Here is a 27,697-nt window from a genome sequence, read left to right as displayed (position 1 = left end):
TCTAATCTGTACCTTCACCTCACATCACACATCTCTCCTTCAGGAGCAAGGTGTGTAAGTTCTTCACAGTTAGCCCCAGCTGCCTTCTTGCCTGACCTTTCAGCCCTGTGTACCTTCTGATCCTGTGGGAGCTGCCACCCATTCTCATGTTCTTCTGTTTTACAAATGTGGCATGTTTGTTCTGATTTTTACCTTTGTTTTCTTTCACTCCCACTATGAGGAACTCTTACATTCTTAGGATTGACTACAAATTCACACCTTCTTTAATCTCCTTTTTATCCACCCCAGCAGATGTGCTTCCCTGTTTCTCTTTGTTCTTGCAACAATTTGGACAATCCTCTCCTCATCACATTACATCATGAATATTTACATGCCTCAGTTCTTTTAGCATGCCTGCTACAAAAACAGCCCCCCAAACATGTGACAAAGAGCTAAACAAAGGCTCGTTCCTCAACTGGATTGTAAAGCTATGAAAGTTGCAGAATGTGTTTGTTTTTGTGTACTTCAAGCATTGTCCCTGGCTCATAGATGATCATTAGGGAAACATAGAGGTTTCCCTAATGAATAAATCATTGATGTCAAAAAAATATACTTGCTTAGAAAAGTTGAAGGACCATATTGAGCAACCAGATCTCTTATGCAGTATTTTAAGCACCCAGTGGGCCCTCCATACCCACATTTAGAAAACTGAAAGAAAGAAAAATGCATCTGTTCTGAACATGCACAGTCCCTTTAATCCCCTTGTCATTATTCCCCGTTACACTATAACCACTTTTTACATAAAACTTATGATGTACTGGGCACTACAAGTAATCTAGAGATGATTTAAATTATAGGAGAGAATGTGTTGGGATCATATGCAAATGCTATGCCATTTTATAGGCACCTAAGGATTTTGACACCCACGGGGAGTCCTGGAACCAGCGCCCTATACATACTGTTCTAAATTGGTTCTTGTTGGCAGGGTCACAAAGAGCCTTTGTATGAAATAAGAAAAGGGATTCCTGACAGGATTGACACAATTTGTGAAGATGCCGGTCTTGGTGAATAGAGAAATCTTTGTACATAAGAAACAGATCCCCTTTTTCTGTAGAGCACTCTTATACTAGGGACAAGGCTTTGCAGTTTGAGAATGGGATGGATCTTATGCCCTAATCCCGTGTTTGGATAGGTGTCCTGTGTAACTAACATCAAATGCAACAGCCATGCTTATTAATGAAAGACTTTCACCTCCAAAAAAGCATTGCTTTCTTTAATCTGTGAAGAAGGACTTATATTAATAACTAAATATCATCATCTTCAGTTCTTAGAGCAACTTACTTTTTTCCAGGGAAGGATGAGTAAATCCACGACTATGACTTTCATAATAGTGTAACTGGTATAGAATAGGATGCTTTTCCTGAAAGCCTATTTTTAAGGCAACTCTAGTGCTAGGGCCCATGATATAGGCATCATGTCTAATATTTTTAATTTTCATCATCTAAAATGAAAACTGTAAGCTATATGTTACTAATAATTTGCAGTTATTTGTCTGAGGAATGACTTAATTCTAAGAATAACTCATCTAACTCTGAAAGATTTCTCTGCTTTAGAATAGTTTTCTTCCAAAAATATATTCCCAAAGGGTGAATAATGAGCATATTAGTTCAAATAAAAAGGAAATAAAGTAAACAAGAAAGAATCTCTCTGGGAGAACAGCTTCTACTTATCTTGCAAAAGGTCGTATCTCTCCCCAGTTGGCAGGGAGGAGAGGAGCTGGTAGTCCCTTGACTAATAAGGACAGCAAGCAGAAAGCAAGACTTTCCCAGACCACATTCCTTATTCCCTCAGAGGTCACCCTTTACATCATATGCTGTCTCCAGAGCAAAGATGTCCCAGGGGTTTCCCTGCACTCAAGAACAACTGTTTATCCTATTAATCACACGTTTTAACAAGCATTGACTACCACTAAATTACACAGAAGTTATGGTCCCCTAATTTAGAATGGATGGAAATTTGGAATATTCATAAAAGCTTCTACAGATAAATATTGTAATGCTTGGATACCTTGCCAGTTGATAAAAGCTATTTTAAAACCTGTTTGCGGGTTTACACTGCATTTTGGAAGCCACATAATACAAATGAGAGAAAGGCACAAGGGGTTCTTTTCTTGGATGAAGGGCTAAGTTTATGGATTCTCCCTACTGAATTATGGTACCCCAACCTTTGCAGCCCATGAATGTGACCCAGACCAAAGCTCTGACAGATGACTCAGTCCCTATTTTTCCAAATTACATAATGGGTGAGGCACCCTGGATTCCTAGGAAGTTTTTTTTTTTTTTTTTTAATACAAGTTCAAATATATAGCAGCACTTTCTGTTCTGAGCTACCATTTTTGATGGGAAGTGGAAGGTTTGACTTAATTCAAGTACATTCAGTATTTTTTTCATTAAAAAATGTCACCCAAATGTTACCAGAAACCAGGCCAGTGGCTAAAATTGATTGTTTGTACCCAGTTTGATCATAAAGAGAAACAATGTGATCCACTGGAACATGGGCCACCCCACTCATCTTCAGAGTAGGTTGGCTAATCTGGCTGACTTAGGTGGGCGTGGCCTTCATGCCTTTATCACTGCATGCCTGTCCCTCCTGAAGCCGCAGACTGGGAGAAGACAACTTTACAGATAGATAGGACAGTTCTCTGTTGGAACCTCCAACAAGTTCTTAAGAGGCACAGGAGCTGAAAATGCACACAGTGTGTTTTGTCTTCTGACTGCCATCTACTTACAAGCTCGTTAACCTAGCTCACTTGAGACCTCTTTTAAAATACTTACCTCAGTTTATTTCTACTTGTTGATTCATCTGTTTTTTTCACTATGCACTTCTGAAGGCTAGTGACTACATCCTACTTATCCGTATAACACTTCAACAAATATTTAAAAATTTGTTAAATTTAATAAACAAATCAATCCCTGGCATATAATGGATATTTTGTAAAAGGTTGTTAATTGAAAGAGTAAATTAAGAAATAAAAGAATTAATGGATTTCTTCTAAAATGTGAGGCTAATTTGATGTCATTAAAAATAAATAACTTCTAATTAGAAAGTCTCTTGGATTTTTAAAGCAGAAAAATAAGCTGTATAATGAAGATTACATAATTAGTTAGATTGCATAGCTAATACTATTTAAATATTATTGACATTGCCTAAGAGGATCATTGTTAGAATTGGTATTGAAACTGTTTGGACTATTTTTAGACTCTAGCAAAAATATAACTTAAAGAATTAGATATTCAAATTGCAATTTTGTCTTCTAAGTTAAAAATATTTTTTAAAACGCTAGTTAAGTTTTCCCACGTGGAAGAAATCATTTTGTTATCTGTTTCTATATTGACTTTCTATAAAAAATTCTATTGTCGATTTAAATTAACAATGTGTAAAATCAAGGAATTTTAGAAACTGAAGAGAAATAAATGGATGGAGTTTCAGGTAGACATGGCTAATAAAAAATCCCAATGTATCTTAATTACTGAGTGATTCTACAGAGAAATGACACATTTAAAAGAACATGATAATTCATAATATCTCACCATGACTAAAATATCAATAGTATTTGGTATTTGTTTTTCACTCAGTGCTGGTATCTAATTATGTAAAATATGCTAACTTCCAGGGTTTCAACTGCCAGACTTAATAATTTTTCCCGCTTGGAGCCAACACTTCTCCTTCTGGGTGTTCAGTTCGATCAGAATGTGGCCCACAGCATCATCACAGAAAAGCCTGGAGCAGCAACGAAGCTTCTGTATCAATTGTACATTGCTCTGCAGAAGAAGAAGAAAAGTGGACTGACTGCAGTAGAAATGCAAACAATGCAGCCCCTTGTGGGCTTAAGACTTCAAAACATGAAAAGTGAGACTTTTCGAGAGGTAGGCACATAAAGAAACCCAATAGGCATGTTGCAATGTAAAACTTGGTAAAGAAAAATGACAGTGGTCAGTGACATTATATTCTCAAAAAAGCTGCGCTGGGTATATATGTATGTTACCAGCCATATTTGGGGTTTATTTTATGTTAGTATTTTGGACTCATTTATCTACTTTGCCTGTCCACATTGCCAATATCTTATCAAATTCTCTTCCCTGTTCTCTTTTCATGCCTGCTATTCTCTTCCATTTCTCCCCCTTTCATATGATTCAGATCGCCTTATGTGCTAATGCAACAATCTGCTAACATATCTCCTGAGCTTCAGACTTTCTGCCAGAGGCTAATCCACTGCTAGATGAATCTCCCCTATATTCTAGACTCAATAGGTTCTTCTTTGGCTCAAAATTCTTCTATTTTATGTATATCTTATCTCTTAATTTAGACTACCTTCAAAATCTTTCACCAAACATTTTAAACCTATCTTTCTAACTTTATTTCTTCATGGTCCTCTGAAGGACATGACTTGTATATTCCTGCTCCTCTTTCCCTTCCACCCAAAGTCACCCTTTCCATCTCTTTTCCCTTCAAACTTCTCTTTCCTATCTATTCTGTTCAGCATTTCTATTATACATAGATTCTTCCTTTGAAATCTCTAGGACACTGGTAAATCTCACTCTGTGGGTGCTAACTTCCTGAAGCTGCTATTGTTGGCTGATTTTTCATTATTTGCTTATATGACCACAGGGTTTTTAGTACCTCCAATTCAAGGAATACATCTAGAATAGTGTTTGACATTGAGAATTCTCCAATTGTATAAATTGATACAACTTTTTAGTTGACAATTCCTTTCAGTTCCTATGCTATTCCCTTATGGTGAATAAAATTCATTACCTTTGCCAGGCCTCTGGATTCATGGTGAGTTCTGCACTGATGCAAATCAATAAATATACATGGAGATAATTAAATTTTAAAATTCAATCTATGAAGCAAAAAATGACATAATAGACATGATGGCCACCTCCCTTTTCCATCTTACATTTTCAATAGTCAGCCTTATAATCCTGGAACCAAAATGAACTCCTAGATGAATTAGCAATTAAATGAGGTTTAAATCAAATAATTTAGGATTGTGTCCTTCCTCCTTCACTTACTTCAAGCTTGTTCACTTTAAGCCATTACCTGAAAAACTTTCAACTTCAATTTTCCAACTGTAAAAACAGGGATGATTATTTCTACTTGCCTTAGCATTGGGTTTTCGTGTAGCTAATAAAAACAATGATGTTTGACAAACTTAAAGCAGTTGGTACAAGTGCGAGAAGAATTGCTATAGAGGAAAGCAAACAAGAGCCCATTAGGCTCAATGTTTGTCAGGGTTGACCTTCTGGAATGTGTTACTCAGCTTTTTCATCACTGTGGCCAAAGGACCTGATAAGAACAACGCAGAGGAGAGGGAGTTTATTTGGGGCTCATGGTTTCAGAGGTCTCAGGGCCTAGAAGGCCAGCTTCATACCTCTGTTCAAGGTGAGGCAGAACATCTTGGCAAAGAGGCATGACAGAGGAAGGCAGCTCTGGACATGGCAACAAGGAAGCAGAAAGAGACCTTTGCTCAGTAGGAACAAAATATAAACCCCAAAGTCACATCCCCAGTGACCTACCTCCTCCATCCACACCCTGACTGCCTACAGTTACTGCCCATTTAATCCATATCGGTGGATTGATGCTGGGATTAGGTTAAGGCTCTCATAACCCAATCATTTCACCTCTAAACTTCCTTGCATTGTCTTACACACAAGTTTTGGGGGTCACCTCATATCTAAACCATAACACAAAGTCAATCATTTGTTCATTAAATAGATATTTATTCTAAGCATTTGCAAATGAACAACACAGGGGAGGTTCACAACCCTTTTAGACCTTTCATTTTAAGGATAGAAAAACATTTCCATGGAGAGGTATAGATTGCAGTGATTTGAGGAGGAGACTGGAGATGAGGAAGAAGAGAGCATAGATTATTCTTTCAAGAAATGTAAAGAAAATGATAAAATAAAGAGTAGCTCAAAGCAAGTGTGAGATTACTTGTTTAATGGGTATAGAAATTGGGCCAACTTGTCCATTGACAAAAAGAGTCAGTAGCAAAAGATAGATGTGGTATAGGGACAGAAAGGAGGAGGTCCTCTGGGGAAGAAAAGGGGACGAGGCAATCATGGTTTATGTAGAGGAGGAGGAAGCTTAGGCAAGAAGTAGAGTTGTCTGTTTCTTTGGTGCCACTTGGCAAAAATGCAGTGCCCACTAGACAGTATTATTAATAGTGACAGAAATGTATCGAATGTACATAGTGATGTGCAGGTCTTGTCCTGGGTGATTTATCCACATTATGTCACTTGATCTTCACAATAGCCCCATGAGATAGGTACTTTTATCATTCCCATTTTTACAGATGATGAACCTGTAGCACAAAGTGTTAGTTAGCTTACCTCATTTCATATAGCCAGTGGGTGGCAAAACTAAACCTCAAGCCTAGGAAGTTTTTAATGTTTCTTTATTATTTACTAGGAAGTAACTTAAGTAATAGGAAGAATCTCTTTTCTTATATTATCTCTTATATCTTGGAATAGGTTTTATAAAATTATTTTTTGTGAAAATGTATTTTCAAAAACATAAAAACCATTCATTAAAAATTAAACTCAGGTAAAAAATATTAAGTATAAGAGCATATAAGAGCTGCACACGGTGGATCATGCCTGTAATCCCAGCTAATCAGGAAGCTATGGTAGGACGATCACCATTTCGAGGTCAGTCTCAGCAATTTAGTAAGACCTTGTCTCAAAACAACAACAACAACAACAAAAACCCAGGGCATTGGGATCAAGGAATGTAGACTAGTGGTTATAAAAAAAAGAAAAAAAAAACTCTTGGTTTAATCCCCAGTACCAAAAAGGAAAAAAAAAATTTTAAAAAGTAATATTTTTTGGTAAAGAGGAATTAAAGTCATAACTTTTTATTGTCTCATATCAGTTAAAGATCGGATTGATTAACATGATTGACATGGGCTTAAATTTAACTATCAGCAATGGTAATTCATAGAAATTTTATTCTGAAGACAAATTTTATATATGTTTATAATGACAATATACTTTCTATTCTTTAGTAACAAAATTTTTCAAAATGCTTTCTTCATTTAGAAACTTAAAAACCTGATACCACGTCAAACCGATTTCAATCTGATGCGGGTTACATACAGGTTTCAAGAAAAATATAAACACATGAAAGAAGAACTTGCCCGAATGCATCTTGAGAACCTTGAAAGATTTCAAAAACTCAAGGAAGAACAAAGATATTTTAATATGGAAAAGGTTTTATAGAATAATTTTTCCAGAAATTTTTAGTGCATAATATACTGTTTGTGATTTATGCCTATAGTACACATTGCATGAGTAGTAACGTAATACAAATTGTATTTTCCTAATGCATGACTTTGTCCTGCCCTCATTTTCCCCTTCTTCTCAACCTCTCTATTGCAGCCTGTCAGCTCCACTTGGGAGTGAGAACAACAACTGCATTCTCTGTAGTGGCAGAACAACTTGGTCTCTGTCATTGGTGAAAGTTCTTTCTACTGCTTTAGCAATGGGGTTTTTCCTAGTAGCTACTCTGATGATCAAAGGCTCATGACCTTGGTCAACCTTGAGGGAGTGAAAGCAGACATTTCCACCTCTTTCCATTCCTGTCCTTCCCCATCTCCCTCTAGTGTGTCAGTTCTCTGCTTGCTTCCTTTATAACCATCTTAAGCATCTCTTAACTTCTTCCTGCTGCTTACTTTCTGCTTTGACTAACTCCCTACTGCTTCTCACATTTCTTTAAAATCTTTAATGATTTGCATATTAGAGGATAATGATGTGTCAAATCATTGAAGACTTTTAAGAGAATTTCAGGTAGCTGAGTATATGGAATGTGTACACTATAGGCAAATAATTATAGTTCTTCCTATTGCATTGTAAAAATCACTTTCTAAATTCTTATGCTGAGGATGATAAGAAATTAATATATCTTGAATGTAGTCAGGTCTTTGTGGGAAAGGAGGGGAAGATGAGAGGTAAATTCTGGAAGATGTCGGGCTTCTAATATGTGCCAGAATAAAGGATTGCACTTATCCCGGCATTGCACAGCAGAGGCAGGGCACTGGTAAAGTCATGCTTAAGCTGGGACCAAGTGCTGGACTCTACTTCATGTGGAATCAGCCAGTTCAACTTTGAAGTGCCAAGTTCAATGCAAAAATTCTCCACAGAAAATTGGGAAAAAGGAACTATGATGTCATTAAATATTTTGAAATAAAATGTTTTAAAAATGATCATAGGAAGTAAATAAGGCAAAAGAGAGAGCCTGTGACTTCCTTGAGAAAAAGAGATAAAAAAACATTTCAATTAAATAATAATTCACATTTGAGAAGTGAAATGAGAAAACTTGAATTATCTATAATTTTTACATTTATAGTGGTTAATTATATATTTTAATCTTTGGACATATAAACTAACGCTCTTATAGTTCTAATGTAATTCTTTATTGGTAAAGTCATGGTAAGTTTCATTTGTTTTTAAAATATTTTATCTGATTTTAAAGTTTTGGGTTTTTTATTTTCAATTACATCTTTCTCTTTAAAATAATTACTATAAACTAAAGAGATAATCCAATAATGACATGTCATTTGGTATCAATTCAGTTTCTGAAGTTGTCTCTGAATTCATGTTCAGGTGTGACTGAGTTTGTAGGGAGCTGTCATTTCTATTGGGTTCCCCAGGAGTCCTCCTAGAGACTGACTCCTAGATTGAAATTTTCCTGCAGACCATTTTCAGGGATGAAATTTTCTCTTCCCTTGGTTGGGCAGATCATGAAGGTGGACTTGGGTAAGAATTATATTCTTCATATCCACGGCACCTTTATCATCCTTTAGTACCATTATATGGGATAAAAATATTGACAGACCTATTTGGAGACTTCAAAACTGTGTTTTAACGTTATAATTTTCAAATTAAATTATTCACTGTCTCCAAACTATATAGTTATGATACCTAGTCTATTGGTTAATTGCTGAATTCTGAAAATGTCAATAGATAAATTGAATATCTGTTTATCTGTGCATGTATTACATTACATACTTTTCTAACAAACTGAAAAAAACTAAATTAATGTATGTGGGATACTCAGCAACGCTTAAACAGAAGACGACAAAATGAAATAATGGCCAAAATCCAAGCAGCTATCATACAGATTCCTAAACCTACATCCAATCGTACTTTGAAAGCACTTGAGGCTCAGAAAATGCTGAAAAAGAAAAAAGAGGCAGAGGTAAGTGATGATCCTTACTATTATGTTGTATTTTTCTTAATTAAAAAGTGATCTTTCCCTAAAATATTAGAGAGAGATATCTGTGAAAATTTGTGCTTTTCAACTTATCTCTGGCCTTGTCCCTTCTTAATCAAAATTCCTTTTGTCTATGCATATCCAATCCATTTTACACTGTTATTTATTCAAAAATAGAGAAGTAGTTTTTGGTCAAATGGCAAACTCTTATTAAATGGCAGTACTCGTCTGGACTCCTATGTTTAGAAGCTCTCTATGGTTGCTCACAAAATAGGTCAGAATGCATGTTATTGTAGTGGGTCATGACTGCCCAGGGTGCAGCATACTTTATAAGATACACATACCTTTATATCATTCTTTCTCAGGATGCAGCACTGTTTTGCTATGGATCCCAGGGATTTTAACTGGCTTTCTACTGTCAGTCTATTCAAATTCCAGATTCCTACACTGATGGTATTTTACTAGACAATACAGTCAATCATTCCAATAGGATAAAATTTGTTTATATTTCATAGGAGAGCAATACCACAACTTGATATTAATTCTTAATTGTTGGTATATTCTTGTGTGACCTAAGAAAACTTAGAGCTACCAGTTAGTGAACATCTACCATATTTTAAGTTGTAGGTTGGCACTTCACATTATCTTTAATTTGTCAATAACTCTCTAAGGAGGATGTTATTTTCACCATTTTGTGGATAAGAAAACTGAGACTCTAGAAGTTGACATGTTTTGCTGGTGTTCATCAGTGCTGATAAAGCAGAGATTGACAGATCACTCTAATTCTGGAATCCATTAATCCCCATTTCTATTTTCAAAATAAATAAATACGAGTACTTACATTCTGAAAAATACCACAACAGAGGCTTTTTTTGGATCCCATTTTGGTATTTAACTCTCATATTTCTGAATTGATCAAAGTTTATTAATAAGGGTTTGTAATGCACAAGGATAAGCTGATTTTCAGAGAACAAATGAATGGTATAAATACGGTTGCATGAGTAATGATTAAGGCATCCAAGACAACAATTTTTAGAGCAATATTTATATCCTACAAGTCCATGCTCTGACTCTGATCTTCTTCATTTTCACTCGCTGCCCTTTGGTGCATTATTAGAATTAGAATTATGAACTGAATGATTCAGGTTAGGCAATTTTCCGATTCTTTTAGTTATAGTTAACCTAGTTTAAAATAACAAATCAGAATTGTGAAAATATTCTAGAATGCAGGTTTTCATATCTTGGCTCCTAAGTGTATCACCTTATAAACTTAACTTAAAAGGAAAAGAAGATTTTCAGTGGTTCTACTGTGGGCACAGAACTAATGATGAATTTTCTTTAAAGGATGTGGCCAATGAGATTAAGAAGTTTGAAGCATTAATAAAAAAGGATCTCCAGGCAAAAGAAAGGTGGGATATGAGCTATTTTAATAATCACAGAACTGTATTCATAACCTTTGAATAGTTGGAAATAGTTTATCTGGAAAAATGATTCCAGGAATTTTTCAGTTTAGAGAATCTTTATAAGGATATTGAGGAAGATATGCCATGTTTATTCTTATAATTTCACATAAATTTTTTTAAACATTCACTAAAATTGTTTCAAGCTACCCCTACATTAACTTTGTCACAGTGAAGCCTTCATTCAGCTCTAGTTTGGTTTTTCATGTTGCATCCTCAGCATTTAGCACAAGGACCAGCAGTAAAGAGTTGTCGAGGAGTTTATTGACTGACTTTTGAGGACCATCAGCTTGGTGGGTTTGTGGAAAATAATACCTCCTTAACCTTTATTTTCCTAAAGATAAAGATCCTGTTAACCCCTTTATTTCCTAGTGAAGGTCCATTAAAGATAATTCATTAGAGTCTACATATGTAGAAGCAACTTGGATTTTTTTTTTTTTTGCCTTTTAAAATAGAAACTATCCAAACTCTATTTATGTACATCCTATAGAATATGAAAGAATTCTATTAAAAAAAAGAAACTGCAGTGTCGGTTCCATATTAATATTTCTGAAGGAAGGAGGTACAAAATCGAATGAGGAAAATAAGAAAATCAGGGAAGAAATAGTGAAAAGATCAAATGTGGAAGAAAAATCAAGCAGAGTGGAGATACTTAGGCTTTTTTTTTTTTTTTAAACCCAGGGGTGCTTTTTATATTTTATTTAGAGACAGGTCTCACTAAGTTGATGAGGCTGGCTGAATTTGCTCTTCTCCTACCTCAGCCTCCTGAGCCCATGGGATTATAGGTGTGTGCTGCCGCTCCCAGCAGCAGAAACTTTGGATGCCCTATTCTGATCCTCACTCCCATTCATCAACAGGTTCCTTAGCATGTAAAAAGTACCATAATCCTAACTGACTCATCTGTGCATCCACCAAGCGAACCCCACTACACCCTCCCTGTCAATGGTCCATGAAACACTCCATTTATTCTATTTTAATCATCTCACCAGTCACATGCTCTAGGGTGATAAACAGATGATACCTATCTCAAAATACTGCAATACTTGTTATTTGTTGGTAAATATTTTTTTCTATACCTTCTTTGCTGGGACCCCTCAATTTCAAGATAATTAGCAACCAGAGTTAACAACAAGCACATCTATGTAGTCTTCCAAGCCCTTCCCAGCATCCACTTTGATTGACTGGTGTCCTTGCCATGTCTGGTATTAAATGTTTTCAAGATCATCCCTGAACAATACAGCTACTAACATTTACCCTGCTCCCTGTTGCCTTTGCAACCTAGCTTGACCCCAGGTCTCTATCAGTTACCTTTAGAAATCTAAAAACACAAGGGTTAAATGAAATAAATGTTTACTTCTCTCTCATATAACATAAATTGACAGGTGAGCAGTCAAAGTGTGTATAGGAACTCCAAGGTCATCAAGGGCTAAGGTTCTTCCTTACTTCACTTTTTCTTCATCATCCTGTCACATTTGTTTTGCAAAATAGTTTCTGGGTCTTTGACCAGTAGGCCCTCAGGAAGGAAGCTAGGCAAAAAGTAGTATCTCTGATCTGAAATAGCTCCTTTCCAAAGCCTTCCCAGGTGTCCCATAACATTTCTGCTTATATCTTACTGGCTGTAATTCAGTCATATGGCACACTTAGCAGAATGGGAGGCTGGGAATAGCCTGGCTGGGGACATTATTCCCCTGAATAAAATTGGAGGTCTGTTTTGAGAAAAAGGGAGGGAGACAGAATGTGTCTTGCAGATTCCTTCTTATAGAAGAGTCACTGTCCTAAGCAGTCAGATATTCACCTGGGAGTTCAGAGAGTACCTTGCATCATCATAGGTGAGAGCAAAGTGGCCATCAATGGAGCCACCCATAGAAACACAGTCTAGTGACCTGACATCAGTGTATGTGGTGTGTTGTCACAGAGATGTGCCTTTCCTGACGTGTGGTCAATCAATAGGCTGCCTGCTATTGATCCCAAAAACAGGAGGAAAAAAGCAGAGGAGTCAGCAGGAAAAAGAGGAGAAAAATTCAGAATCTCTAGGTAGACTGAAGATCAAAAAAGTGAAAGAACAATATAGTGATGGGCCTAGAAACTAGGCTGTGTGAAGGACCTCAGAGAGATAGCATTTGGAAATAGGGGAAAGAAAATGCAATCTGTTGATAAGCTGTGGGTGTCACACTGCAGAGCTCATATTTGCTTCACTGCTTGTGTTCACAAATTAACAGAAAACTCAGGGAAGCCTTCTCTGGAGGCCGTCCATCGTCACAAGTAATGAGGTATTGTCACATTGTTTATAAAATCTAAAATAAAATTTATTGTCCTTAGTGCATCCAAGACTTCTTTCGACACAGCAGACCGTATAACTACTGATTTGTTAAACACTTACTCGGATGATGACTATATTAAAAAAATCCAGAAGCGCTTAGAAGAAGACGCTTTTGCACGGGAGCAAAGGGAGAAAAGACGGCGGAGGTTATTAATGGACCAGTTAATAGCCCATGAAGCACAGGAGGTAAGATGCCCAGACACTGGGAATTTTACAAAATGTCATCTTCTATACCCAAAAATATGTCTCTTATACCTGAATTGTCTACCCCTCTGCATCAAATTTCACTGGTCCTTCTTCACATCAGAATAGCAAATATGCCTAGAAAAAAAACCCCTACATATTTATTAAAGAACCTAAAATCTGTTGATGGCTGTACCACATATGTGAATTTATTTAATACCACTGAGTTGTACACTTAAAAACTGTTGAGATGATAAATTTCACCTTATGTATATTTTATCACAATAAAGAAACACTGATTAAAAAAAAAAAGATCTAAAATCTATGCTAACCATATTGGCCTAGAGGCAAAGAAAACTTTTGACAGAAGAGTTGTTCATCCTCATGATTTATTCATTACTCCAGTGGTTCTCAAAATGTGGTTACTGGACCTGCAGCATTAGCATAACCGGGGGTTTTTAGGAAAACAAATTACTGGATCCCACCAAGCTGAATCAGACACTGTGGGTGTGGGTCGCTTTGGTGGTTTTGATGCATCTACAGTATTGAAATCACTGAGCAACTCTTACATGGAACACACATTCCCTGCACCTCTTTGGTGCTCTGGGTACTTTCATGAGGCTTAGAGATACCATGATTGAGCAGAAATAACAAGAAACCTGGTCTCTTAAGCTTACCATGTAGAGAGATCTGTAAGCAAGTAAGGACATTCAAGGGTAAAAGTGCATTAAGGTGATGGGGGGTGTGACCCAGAGACAGATCAGGGAGTCCACCCAGCCTGGTACAGAGGGTGACAGCAGAAGCATGGAGAAGGGGCAGGAGTTAACTAACTGAAGGTGGAAGTGGATGTGGGGAGTGCAGGTGAGGAGGGTTGCCAAGGCTTACTAAGATGGTGGAAGGTGAAGTGAGTTTCCAGAGGAGAGAAGAACACATGGAAAGGCTCAGTGCTTTTATTTTGTTTTTGTTATGTTTTTGGTTTGTTTTTGGGTTTTTTTTGGTACTGGGAATTGAGCCCAGGGTGCTTAAATATTGAGTTATATCTCTAGTCTTTTATTTATTTATTTATTTAATTTTGAGACAGGGTCTCACTGAGTTGCTTAGGGCCTCACTGTGCTACTGAGTTTGGCTTTGAACTTGGGATCCTCCTGCCTCAGCCTCCTAAATTGCTAGGATTACAGGCATGCTCCAGGGCAGGCTCAGTGCTTTTTTTTTTTTTTTTTTTTTTTTTAAAGAAAACTGCTATTAATATTTTTAAGAATTTACTTTGCATATACAAACATAAAAATGTAAACATATAAATAATAATATCAGAGCACAGATAATATAAAATATCACAAAATAGAATAAGAAACAGTTTACAAAGATATTTTCAATTATGCTATAGTTATATTTCTAATTACTGTAAAAAGATGTATTACAAAGTTGGTATCAGATTCTGTATGTAATTCTGTTCCTACTTTTCTTGGTAATAATACACTATGAGCACATCTCCATATCAGTAAGTACAGTAAGTTATACCTCTGTTCTAAATGGATGCTAAGAAATCTAATGTAGAAGTAAATTAATTTATTTATCCCTCTTCCTCTTATTTGACATGCAAATTCTTTATAGTATTTTTTCTATCATAAAAATTATTTCAACATACATTTTCTTATATATTTACCTTTGCTAATGATCCCAATTATTTCCTTATCAAGTGATCATAAAATTGGAAATAGAATTGGAATTCTAAGATCAAACTATATGAGTTTTTTCTTTTTTAACAGTATTAGGGTAGAACCTAGGGGTATTCTACCACTGAGCTTATATCCCCCAGGCTTTTACATTTTTTTCTTTTTTGAGACAAAAGTCTCTGTGAGTTGTTCAGGCTGGACTTGAACTTGATTCCCTTGTATTAGCATCTTGAGTAACTGGGATTAAAGTGTGCTTCCCAACACCCAGTCTGTAGAGTCATTTTGATACATTTTGCAAAATTAGCTTGCAGACAACTGTAGTGGTATAAACTCCCAACAGCATTAGATAAGAAAGGCTGTATCCCCACATGCCTATAGGGGCACTATTTCTGTAGTCTTTTACTAACTAAAAATCATGTCATCTGGCAGGAGTTGCCAAAGGCCAAAACATGATGAAAACAGAGGAAGAAAGGAGATTTTACGATTTCCTCTTTGAGTGCAAAGAGGAACAAGAGTGATGAGGTTAGACTTGCCTTTTAAAAAGATCATTCTGTCTTAATTTTGAAGAATAGATTGCAGGAGGGCAAAACAAGCCATAGCAGTTGCTGTAATCCCACTCTGAATTTAGAGTAGTGACAATGGGGATTGAGAGAAGTGACTTCAAAAGAGATGTTTTAGAGGCAAAAATCAATAGAATTCAATGACTCCTTAGACATGGGGGTGTTATGAAGTGACACAGAAAGCCCAATTTCTAGCTTGTGCACCTGGATGTTGGAGATGCCATTTCCTGGGATGAGGAAGACGGAAGCAACAGGCATGGGGAGGAAGCTGGCCTCAGTGGTGAAGGCACCCAGGACAAAAGTGCATGTCTAAAATGTGATGACGGTTTGAAGTTGCTGTTTCTATTCACCAACCACAGGTAGTCTGCTCAGTGGTCTGTTCACTAAAGGGGGCCATTGTGTAAATATGAGGAAGTGAACTATTCAAGGGTTCCATTCCTTCCTCAGTGAAATATACAAAGCTTCACTCCAGGACATCTCTTTGTGCTAGGTTATTTCTTCAGATTCACTAATTTCTTTATTCAGTCAGCTTGATCATCTTCCTTTTAGTTAGAAGAATTATAAATAAAAAATTATATAATTGTAAGGATTTCTTTAAAACTACATATTTCAAGTTTTATCATTTAGCAATGGAATGTTGGACACACATTTTGTATCAAAAGCTTGTATGTTGACAGCAAGGTTTTCTCTGCCTATGATTTAGGCCTGGTGTTTACCTGGAAAATGGGGTGAATAAAATCTTTCTGGCTTTCCAAAGTTCCCACTAGTATTGACTGTGAAGACTGAAGCTGGAGGGAGATATGTTTACCAGTTTGGGAATCCAGCAACCTAAGAGACATCAGAATCAGGGCTCCGGATATCTCTTTTCATGGGAACCCTATTTCCTACTACTGCTTCTCCATGTCTGGAAAAGTTGCTATCTTCCTGGAATGGGTCCTGGGACATGAAACAGGCCCATGGCCTACTGTTCATGGAATGCAGTGTACCCAGCTTCACTGTGCAACTGACACAATGACATGAATGCACAAGGACAGGGTGGACTATTTGCATGTACCACATGGCCTGTTTGTCCATCCAGCCTTCTTCAAAGAGAAAATGCTGATTTATCAGGGCTTGCCTCCCTCTACTTCCTTCTGGTACCCACTGCTTTTCAAAAGTAAGACATAAATCCCATTAGCCCTGAATACTTTTCTTCTGCCTTCTTTTGAGGCATCAAAAATGCCTCAAAATATCTTCCTTAGCTGTTGCAGTTTTCCTCTAGAATTTACATGCCCTCATCTCAGTGTAGCTGATGAAGAGTGCCAGAGTTATCTTTCCTAGTGACTCATCAATAAGTGGAATTCTGTGGATTAAATTATGAAATTTAGTTAGAAAGTTCACTTACTTTGAAATTTTTGGAGCATAAGTGTTGTGAGTGGGAATGGAGGAGAAGAGAAGGCATGGTAGGAAAGGATTAATGTCACCCAAGGTTAGAGGCACCAGTGGGTAGAGAAAGGAGTAGGGGGTGATTTAAAACCATGCATAGATTATATGAATAATTAGGTATGAGGTATTAGGAGTGGTAAAGGAGACAGAGTTATTATAGGATCATTGAATGTAGGAAGAGGACCAGGTCTGAAAAGGAATTAGGGAATTTAGTTTCGAACTTGTGTTTAAAGTACTTCAAGGTGTTTGAATGAAGACTTTCAGACTGGGAACACAATTTGGCTCCCAACTCGTTCTATGACCATTTGGTTAACATCTTGGTTAGCTCTTGGCTATGGATCAGACACCTCTGTTGGCCAAGAACATATCTATGATATTTCCTTGAAGCTGACATTTGAATGTCAGATCCCTCTCTCACTTCATAGCTTAAAGACCCTGGAATACTTGGCTGAGTCTTTCCTGCAGTAGCCCATTCCTCAATGAGAACTGCATGGGCCTCTTTGGAGAATTAAGCAATGGCTGTGAACCAATATAAACTAGCTCCAACTCATGGGAGAAGCGGAGGACCTGGTAATCAAGCTGAGACTATTCTGGATTGTAGATTTGTTGAAAATCCTCTCCAAATATAGCAAATATAATTAAAATAGAAGTGAGTCTTATATTATTTTTCCATTTTGTTGATTGCAAACATTCGTGTTCTAGGTTGAAGGAACATTTATAAGCTTCCCTGAGCTCCTAATAATAACTTATATCTTAGTTTCTATGAGAAAATATATCCTGCATTCCATTGAGATTTTGGGAAATAGTCTGTTTTGAAAATGTGAACTCCTTGTGCAATGGAATAAAAAATTTGTATTTTCCACTCAACTTTTGGGTATAGGTCCTAACACACTGGCTGGTTCTATATTCTGAGGTTTCATATGTGTAGCGTTGACTCCACCATCCACAGTAATTTCCTTCTCTTTTCCCCACTTTAACCATAATGTGTTGTCATCCTGCAATAACCAAAGCATAAATGACCATTCCAATGTTCTTCCTAAGGGCTAAATGACCAGATCTAATCTTGTCAATTATATTGCCTTGCCATATAAATACAGCCTAATCACCTGGAATTCACTTGGAATAATAAAATATGTTTGTATACTTTAAAAATAAAAACTTTATTGGGACTGTGCCTCATGTGTCAAAACCACCCCCAAAATGTGGTAAACACTTTGGCCTGGGATCAACAGGGCTTGCTCTTAAGTCTTTGGCCAGTTGGTGGAGTCACGAAAACTCTGTCAGGTCCTGCTGGGAAGACTGGTGCTTCTCCCCACCATTTTCTACTAGACCAGACTATGAACTTGGTGGCAGTGAAAGGGAGAATTAAGAAAATCTGACCCCAAGTGTTTCATTTCTTTCTTTCTTTTTTTAATCTTACATTTTGTCCTTTGATTTTTGAGCTGATGTCCCATTGGTCAGTTCATACTTCATATTTAAGAAGTAGAGAAATACAGTCTACTTTTTGATTGGGATGCCTGAAGGGAAATACTTCAAGGCTGTGAATGAAAAGAAGGGCAGAACTTGTGACTATTTTCACAGTCTGCCTTACCACCAGTATTGGATCAGAAAACAATTATTAACATTAAAAATTTTATAACCTTATAAATAGATTAGACATGTTTCAAAGTTGCTCATGATACTTTTTTTATCCCAGTTCTCTTAGCAACAGAAAAAAATCATACTTATTTCTTGAACTTAAATTTACCTTTTTAAATGATGCCCAGGTCTAGGTTTCATCATTTGCCATAGAGTGTCATTTTTGTGTCTTTGTTCCATTAAAAATATGATATGGTTCCTGTAATCTTCTGGTGGTAGAGATTATCTGATACAGTGTCATTAATGATTGGATGAATCATAAATCATTGAAATGTTGATGTTAAATGGAAAACTCTAGTGTTTAGGTATTTGTCTATATCCCCATTGACTACTCAATTACCTCCACTTTCCACATGATGTCTCTGTTTAGACACATTGAGAGGGCTTGACGTGGCCTGGGAGAACAGCTTCCATCTTCAAACCTCTCATTGCTTCCTGCCATGAAATAGACCTGCAAAACAGAGCTACTGCCCAAAACTACACAGTCAACTAATGGTACAATTGTGGTGCGAAAGCCAGGTCCTGATTCCTACTTAATATTTTCCCATTCTTCATTTACTGGTCCCCCTTCTATTCTCCTAAAATAGCCAAATACATCTAGTTTCCATTTCAGATTATGACCACTCAAATTTTCAGAGATAAGTCGGTCATTTCCACTTAGTTTTGTCTGTACATCCTATCAGTCTTCACGTTCTATCAGTTTTCAGCCTTTCTTCATACAAATATGGAGGTGTCCCCACTGGGAAATAACCAGATCTGCTCTTTTCCTGGACGATGTCTGTATTTTTTTTTTTTTTTACAGCTAGTAGTTCTGTTAGAATGCATAACATATTTCCAAACTTCTGAAAACATGCTTACAAATTGAGAATTACATTGCTCATTTATAAAACCTTGGAGAAAAAAAATCACCTAATTTGTTTTTTCTAATCAGATTTGAAAAGAAGTAATGATTCATTTAAGTAATTGTGAGTTTCAAGAGCATTACAATTCTAGATATCAAAAATTGTACAACGTCTTCTGGGAATTTTCTTTTTTATAATTTGATTTTTGTCATGTTCAAATTTAAATAAAAAGGCAGAAATTGATTTAGATGAATATTAAGTCTTTTATTTGTTCTTTATGTGTGAACTTCTTAGCCCAATGGGAAACTTGGACATGGCTTTGATAGATAATTAGTCTCTGGTTGGTGTTTGCAGGAGGCTTATCGAGAGGAACAGCTGATTCACCGATTAATGCGACAGTCCCAGCAGGAACGCAGGATTGCTGTGCAGCTGATGCATGTGCGGCATGAAAAGGAAGTTTTATGGCAAAACAGAATTTTCAGAGAAAAACAATATGAGGAAAGACGACTTAAAGATTTCCAGGATGCTCTTGATCGAGAAGCGGTAAACATTATCTCCTTTAAAAATCTTTCTGAGGTTACTTTTGATCCTTTCTACCGAATCATGGTAAACAAAGCTGTATTTTGTTGTAAAATTGCTGAGAGTTAATTTTTTGTATGACCTGATAATTTGCCATATTCAAATATATATTTGAATGTATTTATTCAAATATAACTGCATTAACAGAGACGATAACCACTACCTCTCTTCTTTTAGTCCCAATTCTACAAGTAACCAAGTATTGAATGATCACCATTGATTCTTATGTCCTGTGTCTCTGGCCATTTTAATTATCTGAAGCTCCTTATCCAATTAATTCCTCAGGAAGGGCTCATGGCAACGTTATTCCCTGAGTTCTTGTATACTGATATGAGTGTGCACATTCTATATATTCAATTGTCAGTTTTGCCATCTATAAAATGCTTCCTTAGCTCACCCTTTTCTTCGAATACCTTAAATACACCAGTCCATTTTCTTCAGGTACAGTATGTTACTGTCAAACTGATGATAATCAATTTTTTATCTCCTTGAATCATTGTTTTTTTTCCCCTAGATGCCCAGAGCACTTTTTTTCTTTCAAAATCCACTAGCACCAGTGCTGGTTATTCTCAGTGAATACTCTCAGGCAGTGAGATCTTTTAAGCTGTTTGCTTTCATCAGGACACAATTAGTTTTCATAAACTGTCCCTTGCCTTCTGATCAAACAAGATATCCCAGGCTCATATTGTATTATTTTTTCTTCAGGACTCGAAGAAGTCATTGATCTAGGTTCCTGTGGAGTGTTGCATTTGGCAATGCTACGTGGAAACCAAGATCAGGCTTCCGGGCATGCTGTTTGCTACTATGGTGCCATTCTTAGAAATATCATTTGTAAACTATCATGTTCTCCAGAGTCAGGAAAGAAAAGTAATGCTTTTTTGTAGAAGAGGCAGAGCCCAAATGGTGGAGGTGGGGAGCCATACCACATGAACTTGAGGTGCATGAATGCTGACTTCCAGGGTCCTCTTAGGCCTCAAGAGCTGAACTCTCTGCTTGCTTGTTTCCTCCATCTTATTGTTAAGAGCAGACTTGGATGAGGTGAACAGTATTCACTTACATTAGAAACAACAGTCTAATTGTTTGGAAAAGGTTTCCTTCACAAGCCCTGTTAATTAAGAGCAAAGATTTTTAGTTGGACTGAGCTCACTGAGATGAAAATCATCAACACACTACCTGCTATTAATTTATTTATTTCCTTCCCGACCCCAGCCTCTCTCTCTTTCCTTCCTTTCTCTTTCAAGAAGGCATACTGCTATGTTGCCCAGGCTGGCCTCGAACTCCTGGGCTTAAACAATTCTCCTATTCCAGCCTCCTAAGTAGCTGGGACTACAGCAGGTGCCACTAAGTCACCTCAGTTGTTCTTTCTTTAACTGAATTGGAACTGACTTCAGAGAATTTGGACACTCAGACTTGCTAAAGCCTCAGAGACCTAAACAGGAAGGTTCTGAAGCACCTGAAACAAAGGACATTCCCTCTTTTCTACAACTGAGGTGTCCTCTGCTCTGGCACCCCTTCCTTACAGATGCAGGTTTTATAAATCCAATATAAACATTGAATTTATCAACTCTTCCAACAACAGTGGCTGGTATATAAGAAGGAGCCTAATAAAGGTGTTGAATTCAATTTGTGAAATGAACACTGCTACCTTTTCTTTCAAACATCATTCACTAACTACACACAATTTATTCATTCTGCCACTTCCTTTTTGAGAACAAGGTAGAATTTTTTAAATTGCTATTTACCTTTAGTTTAGTTTATATTACTGTTCTTGTAGGATTTTTGTTTGTTTGTTTGTTTGTTTGATTTTTTGGTACCAGGGATTGAACCCAGAGGCACTTAAACACTGAGCCACATCTCCAGCTCATTTTTATATTTTATTAGAGACAGGGTCTTGCTGAGATGCTCAGGGCCTCATTAAATTGCTAAGGCTGGGTTTGAACTCCAGCCTCAGCCTCCCAAGTCACTGAGATTACAGGCATGCAAAACCACATCCAGATATTCTTATAGCTTTTATTATTGTTTGTGGGTGGCAGGAGGGGAAGAATTCTAGAAACACCTTAAATTTATGGTATTTTTAAAGTTCTTAATGTTCACAGACTATTAATATTTGTGCTATTTATGTAATTGTCTTTACTTGCTATTCCATGGTTACCTTCCCTTGAATTCTGCTATGGAAAACAGTTTCCTGGTTGTCCTCCTCCTTTCCTGGTGACTCCTTCTCAGCCTCTTTTACAGGCTCTTTCTCTTCTGACACCAATACATTTATTGTCAGGGTTCCTCAAAGCTTAGTCCCAGGCCACCTTCTTTCCTTGTCTTATTCCTCAATCCCATCCACAACCATGAGGTGTAATTACTGCAACAGACGGATGACTCAATCACTTAAGGTCCCTGCCCTCTGAGGTGTAGATACATGGGTTTAACTGCTTCCTTGACATCGCTAGTCATATACTTCAGACACATTTCAAGTTCAGCTTGTTCAAGGTCAAATTTATGATCTTTCCCACTAACCTTGTCATTCTCAAGGTTTCATAGCTCAACAAATGGCATCACTATTTATCAACTTCTACAAGTCCAAACCTTATGACCCACTTGAAACCTGCTTCACCCTCACGTCTCCATATCTAAAACACCTCTAAATCCTGTCAATTCTGTGCACTCACCTTTTTTGTGATATCTGTTTTTCTCAGCATCTATAGCACCACCTCTGCTTTCTTCTACTGTCTTTTTGCAGAAATTTCCTAAAGCAGGATTTTTTTTTTTTTAACTGCTCAAAAGGAAGAAAGAGAATCAGTATAGATAAGATACAGATTGTTGAGATCCTCTCTCATCTCCTAAAGTCCATTCTCCATTCTGCAGTCAGAGGCATCTTTCTGTTGTTCAGATTTGACCATCGCTTTCTCACTAAGAATCACACCCTGGCTCCCCATCAGCAATATCCTGGTTCATGACCCTGCTTCCTTTTGTCCACTGGACTCTGGCTTGCCTCTCTCTGCTCTCAGATCCCTTAGTAAGTCATTCCTCTTACATTTCCCCTCTTGCCACGTGCCTTCATCAGTGAATGCTCATCGTTCAGAGCTCTGTGCACTTGCCTCTTCTTGCGCAGGTCAAGGCGCCTCCTGTGTGTCCTATACTCACAATCTACCCCTGCTGACATGCCATAGTGTGTAATTTGACACTTATTCATGTGGCTTTATGACTGTTTACAAATCCCACTGGCATGCTAACCCCATGAAAGCAGGATTATGATTGCTTTTCAATTTTTTATTATTTTTATTAGTAGATTATAGTTATACATAATAGTGGAGTTCATTTTGACATAATCATGCATGCATAGCACAGAATTTGTTCCACTTAAGGCCTCTCCTAATGTCTTAATGTCTGTCACATTTTACAGGAAGAGAGAGAGAGAAAGAAAGAACTTTGTGTTTTTAACCTTCAAAAGATTTTTGTTTAAAAATTTGTTTACTTTTAAAATTAAATCTGAAGGTCTCTTCCATTAAGGCAATTGAACATCCATTCTATATGAAGATAATTCCTGATTTACAATTTTTGTGCCACCTACTATTTTCATCACTAATAATCAACTGCAATCATATTTAACATTTTGAGCTTTCTTTGAGTCAAGCACTGTACTACACTCATTACATGCACATTTAATTCTTGAGGCAGCCACAAGTAGACATCACCCTTATCTAAATTTTACAGAGAAGGAAAATGAAACATTGAAGACTCAAAGTCACAGCTTGTAGTGCTGTAGCAGGAGCAAAGCCTGCTCTATCAGACTCTAGAATCCAAGTTCATAACCACTGAGATTTGCTCCCTCCCACTGACTTCCTTTTTCCTTTCCTTCTTTCTCTTTTTAGGACTGCAACCTACTTTGCTGTCATGAGACAGGAAGCTGTGGTGGGTTTCACAGAGTTAGTGGTAGACATAGAAAAGAAGGGGAAGGAAGACTAGAGAGCTGGATGGAAAGGAGGAATGGAGAAAGGGGGAAGGAAAGAAAGGAGGGAAGAAGAAAGAAAGGGAGGAACACACAGAAGGAGGAATAGAGGGAAGTGAGAAGACAGTTCTGTTACTGAGAGGGGAGTCTTCTGTTCCCTTCAAAGTTTGGTTTTCCTCACATTTTAAATATTTCCAGATGTTTCCTAGACATTGGTCAACCAACCTCATGACCCATTTTAGTGCCACTCTCTCCATAAATTCTCATTGGATTTTCCTAGTCCCTTAGATTTCTTTTTCCTCTGAACTCTTCACAGCTCATGAAGCATGTCATAAAGCTTTGTACTTAAATTGTATTTTTTCTCCATGAAAATTGGGCTTACGAAACAATATAAGAATGATAAATTCTGGTGTAATTCCTAAATGTGCCAAATGTACTGAATAGAGGTAATCCAGGTCAACCTGGTTCCCACCAAAAATAAAATAAATGTGCAAAATACACAGCAACAGCAAAGCAGATGGTAGCCTTACATAATGATCCACTCTCATGCATTTAGTCATTTATGAATGGTATCATGATAAGAAGAACTCACTCTGACTGGTTTGGCTAATTTTTCGGGGCATGCTAAGAATTGCTAATGTCCCCACTTTCAGAAATGGAGACATAAAGAGGCTAAACGACTTGCCCAGGTTTTTACAGCTTGAACCTGAATTCTGTACACAGCTGGGACTTAAATTCAAGTGCACTTCCTCCAAAACCCAAGTTCACTTCCATTTATCCATTTTCCCTTGACTGGGTAGAGTTACAGGAGGAAATCGTCTCCTGGGGCAGATTAGCATGTGGTCTAATCTATCAAGAAGTTGATGCAGCTATCAAAAAGCAACATTTGGCCCCTCAAATCCCACCAGTTGAGTATTGTGTGCTCCCAGCTGGGTTAGGCTAAGTTTGACCTTTGCACATCCTTTGTGTAAAGAAAGGGTCCAAAACCAAGTAGAGGGTGATGACAAATTTTTAATATTTCATTACTTTTTATAGAGATAGATGTTTCTACAAATGAGTATTATTAATTTGTTAAGGCTGTAACAGCAAAGGGTTTGTAGTTGTTATTGTAACATACTCTATATTTGTTGTCAAATATGTTATGATCTCAAATTACTATGATCGAGGAATTTCCAAAATATTTTATAAGTGTAAGTCAATATCATAGAACAACCCTGCTGAAAAACATAGGGCAGATGTGTCCAGATCAAGACTTCTGGGGTGGGGGTGAAGGTCCATTTATGCTTCTGGTCTGTGATTCCTGTTTGCAACCTGTGAAACCAGGACATTTTTATGAAAGATTTTACCATCCAATTTATCACTAACCATGTTGGCTTTCCCTGGTCAGATCATTTCTCAATGTACTATTTTGTTAAGCTAAAGGTAGAATAATTCCAATATGATCTTTGCCTTCATATTTCAGTACTTAATTTATTAAGGAGAATGAGCTCATTCAAAATTAACTTTAACTTCTTCCTGATGTAAAAACAAAACAAAACAAAAAAAGGTTCCATTCTTTTTAAAGGTTTTTTTTTTCTGTTTTGGACTATTGAAAAGATGACATTATTTTCATTTGACTCATTGCACAATCATAGTGGCTTAAAATATGTTTTTGCCTTTTTAGGCTTTGGCAAAACAAGCCAAGATTGATTTTGAAGAACAAATTCTCAGAGAGAAGGAATTTCATGACCAGATTGCTACGGAAAGAGCTAAGGTTTCTTATAAAAAGCATTATGACATATGTGCAGAAATTTTGGATCAAATTCTTGATTTGTCCACAAAAGTGGCAGACTATCGAATGCTGACAAATAAGTAAGTACTCTTTCTATAATCAATACAATTGAGATATCACAGATAATGAGAACAGATGATTGGGAAGTGGACACTAGGTTGATATGTAAAGAGAGACAAGGACGTTTCATAAAAAGACCAAGAAGTAAAGTCCAGGAGCTCTTGAATACTGAGTAGATTTACCCACTGACTAACCTTATTTCAGGAATTCTTTTGCCTTTTTCCATTTAGTATTGGGCCAACTCACCTGTAATGTACAAGGACAACTATGGTAATTTATTTGAAACACTTCTAATTTGCTAGAAGAATGGAGTTTAAGATTATTTTACTAACTATTAAGTCTATTTATTTTCATCACACCTTATTTCTAGAAGAAATCAGCATACCTGTAAGGAAATATTCAAAAGCACAAAAATGAAGAATATGCCAATATCATAACAAAGGGAACATCCAAACTAAAATAGGAAGCTAAGAATAAGGAATAAATCGACACACAATTATGTAAGCAGTTGTAGATTTGCCAGTCATGGAAACTGAACTGTACATTTGATCTGACCTTCCTAGTGACCCATGGAAAAAAAAAGAAACACAACATGTAATGTGATTTCCATTTTCCATTCCATTTCTCTACAAAACACAAAATTTTTCTTGGCACTCAGTTCAGAGCAATTATTTTCTTGTGTGATCTCATCACAGGTACACTACATAGTGTAGGGGATCTTGTGAACAATGTCTTCCACCAAGCCTTTGAAGCAAATATGATATTGGACTCACTGACCTGTTCCTTGTGCTATGTTTTGCTAAAGGCTGAAACAAATATTCCGCAGTAGATCTCAGTGAAAGCAGTTACATAAGAGTTAAGATAATGCAACCTGGTTAAATTGGCATACCTCTCAAGGACCCAGGCTGAGATCTTCTTGAGACCCCACAATGAAATGAGTGAGAGCCAGATGCAGGACAGAATGAGAGCCAGGGTAGGATAAAAGAGGAAAACCATCCCATGTCCCCTGTTCATGAGAAGGGCTTTCTCCACAGCTCTTGCCCCTGTGACCATGTGTCTAGCCCAGTTTTATATAAAAAATCTCCCAGATGAACTCATATAACCATGAGTACATTTTGAAAGTAAAACTAATAAGGCATAAGATTGAGAAAAAGAAAACAAATTACAGTGAAAAGTGAAAGGAATTAAAGCATAAAGATTTCAAGATACTCTTCAGATTAATGCAGATTCAACTGATCAGAAATTGTCAGAACAAAATTAGGAAGAAGCTAAACCATAAAATTATTAAAAAGGGAAAAGTGACACAAGTCCATATTATTAATTTAAAAATGGATTAAATGACAAAAAGTTAAAAGTAGGAAATTTAAATGTAAAAATTATGAAATATTTTTGAGGAGAGAAAATATGAGATAAAGCAGATTGATGTGGTACACACTGCTCCCATAAAGGAGTGGCCCATGATGGAAAGTTTTAGATAATTCTACTCTACTCCAACCAGATTTCACAAACAGAATGTAGCCCCATCGACACCTGTGCCAGAAAAGACCAGGTGAGAAGCCTCATCTGTCACCCTCCAAGAGCCAAAAGGTCAAGCAGGAAGCAAGTATTCATCCCCCCACCTAAGAGAGGCAGACACACCTCCCCTCCACTGGGCAGCTTCAGAGGAGCCTGGAGGAGTGTGGGGAGTCACAGCCCCAGTGATAACAAGGCCATTGTTACTACAGTGTCTTTGGAAACCCTGGGAAGTCAAAATTCCACCTCCTCCCAGCAGTAGCAAGGGTCTTCCACACTTGTCAGTAACAAGATGATGTGCCTCTTTCCTTTCCCAAAACAAGTTAGAAAGAAAATAACAACAAAAACCTAGGTTGGCAATGTTGTTCAGTGGTAAAGCAGTTACTTAGAATATGCCAGGTTCTGAGTTTGATCCCCAGCACCACAAAGGAAAAAGGAAACAGAAAAGAGAGAGGTAAAAAAAGAAAAGGTAAAAC

The 27,697-nt window shown here is 37.0% G+C and overlaps 1 protein-coding gene across 1 annotated transcript in view; it reads left to right on the top strand.

Moving 5' to 3' along the window:
- SPEF2 (sperm flagellar 2) overlaps positions 1–27,697 on the top strand; it is a 182,335-nt gene that overhangs the window by 14,787 nt on the left and 139,851 nt on the right. The window contains exons 3-9 of the mRNA XM_079145179.1: positions 3,653–3,905; positions 7,086–7,250; positions 9,091–9,243; positions 10,603–10,667; positions 13,038–13,224; positions 19,714–19,902; positions 25,542–25,729. Coding sequence (XP_079001305.1) covers positions 3,653–3,905; positions 7,086–7,250; positions 9,091–9,243; positions 10,603–10,667; positions 13,038–13,224; positions 19,714–19,902; positions 25,542–25,729 — 1,200 coding nt within the window. The remainder of the gene's footprint in view (positions 1–3,652; positions 3,906–7,085; positions 7,251–9,090; positions 9,244–10,602; positions 10,668–13,037; positions 13,225–19,713; positions 19,903–25,541; positions 25,730–27,697) is intronic.

This window comes from Sciurus vulgaris, assembly GCF_902686455.1.
Source record: "Sciurus vulgaris genome assembly, chromosome: 6".
Classification (NCBI taxonomy): Eukaryota; Metazoa; Chordata; class Mammalia; order Rodentia; family Sciuridae; genus Sciurus; species Sciurus vulgaris.
The sequence above is the reverse complement of the archived record's forward strand: the minus strand, read 5'-3'. Positions and strand labels throughout refer to the sequence as shown.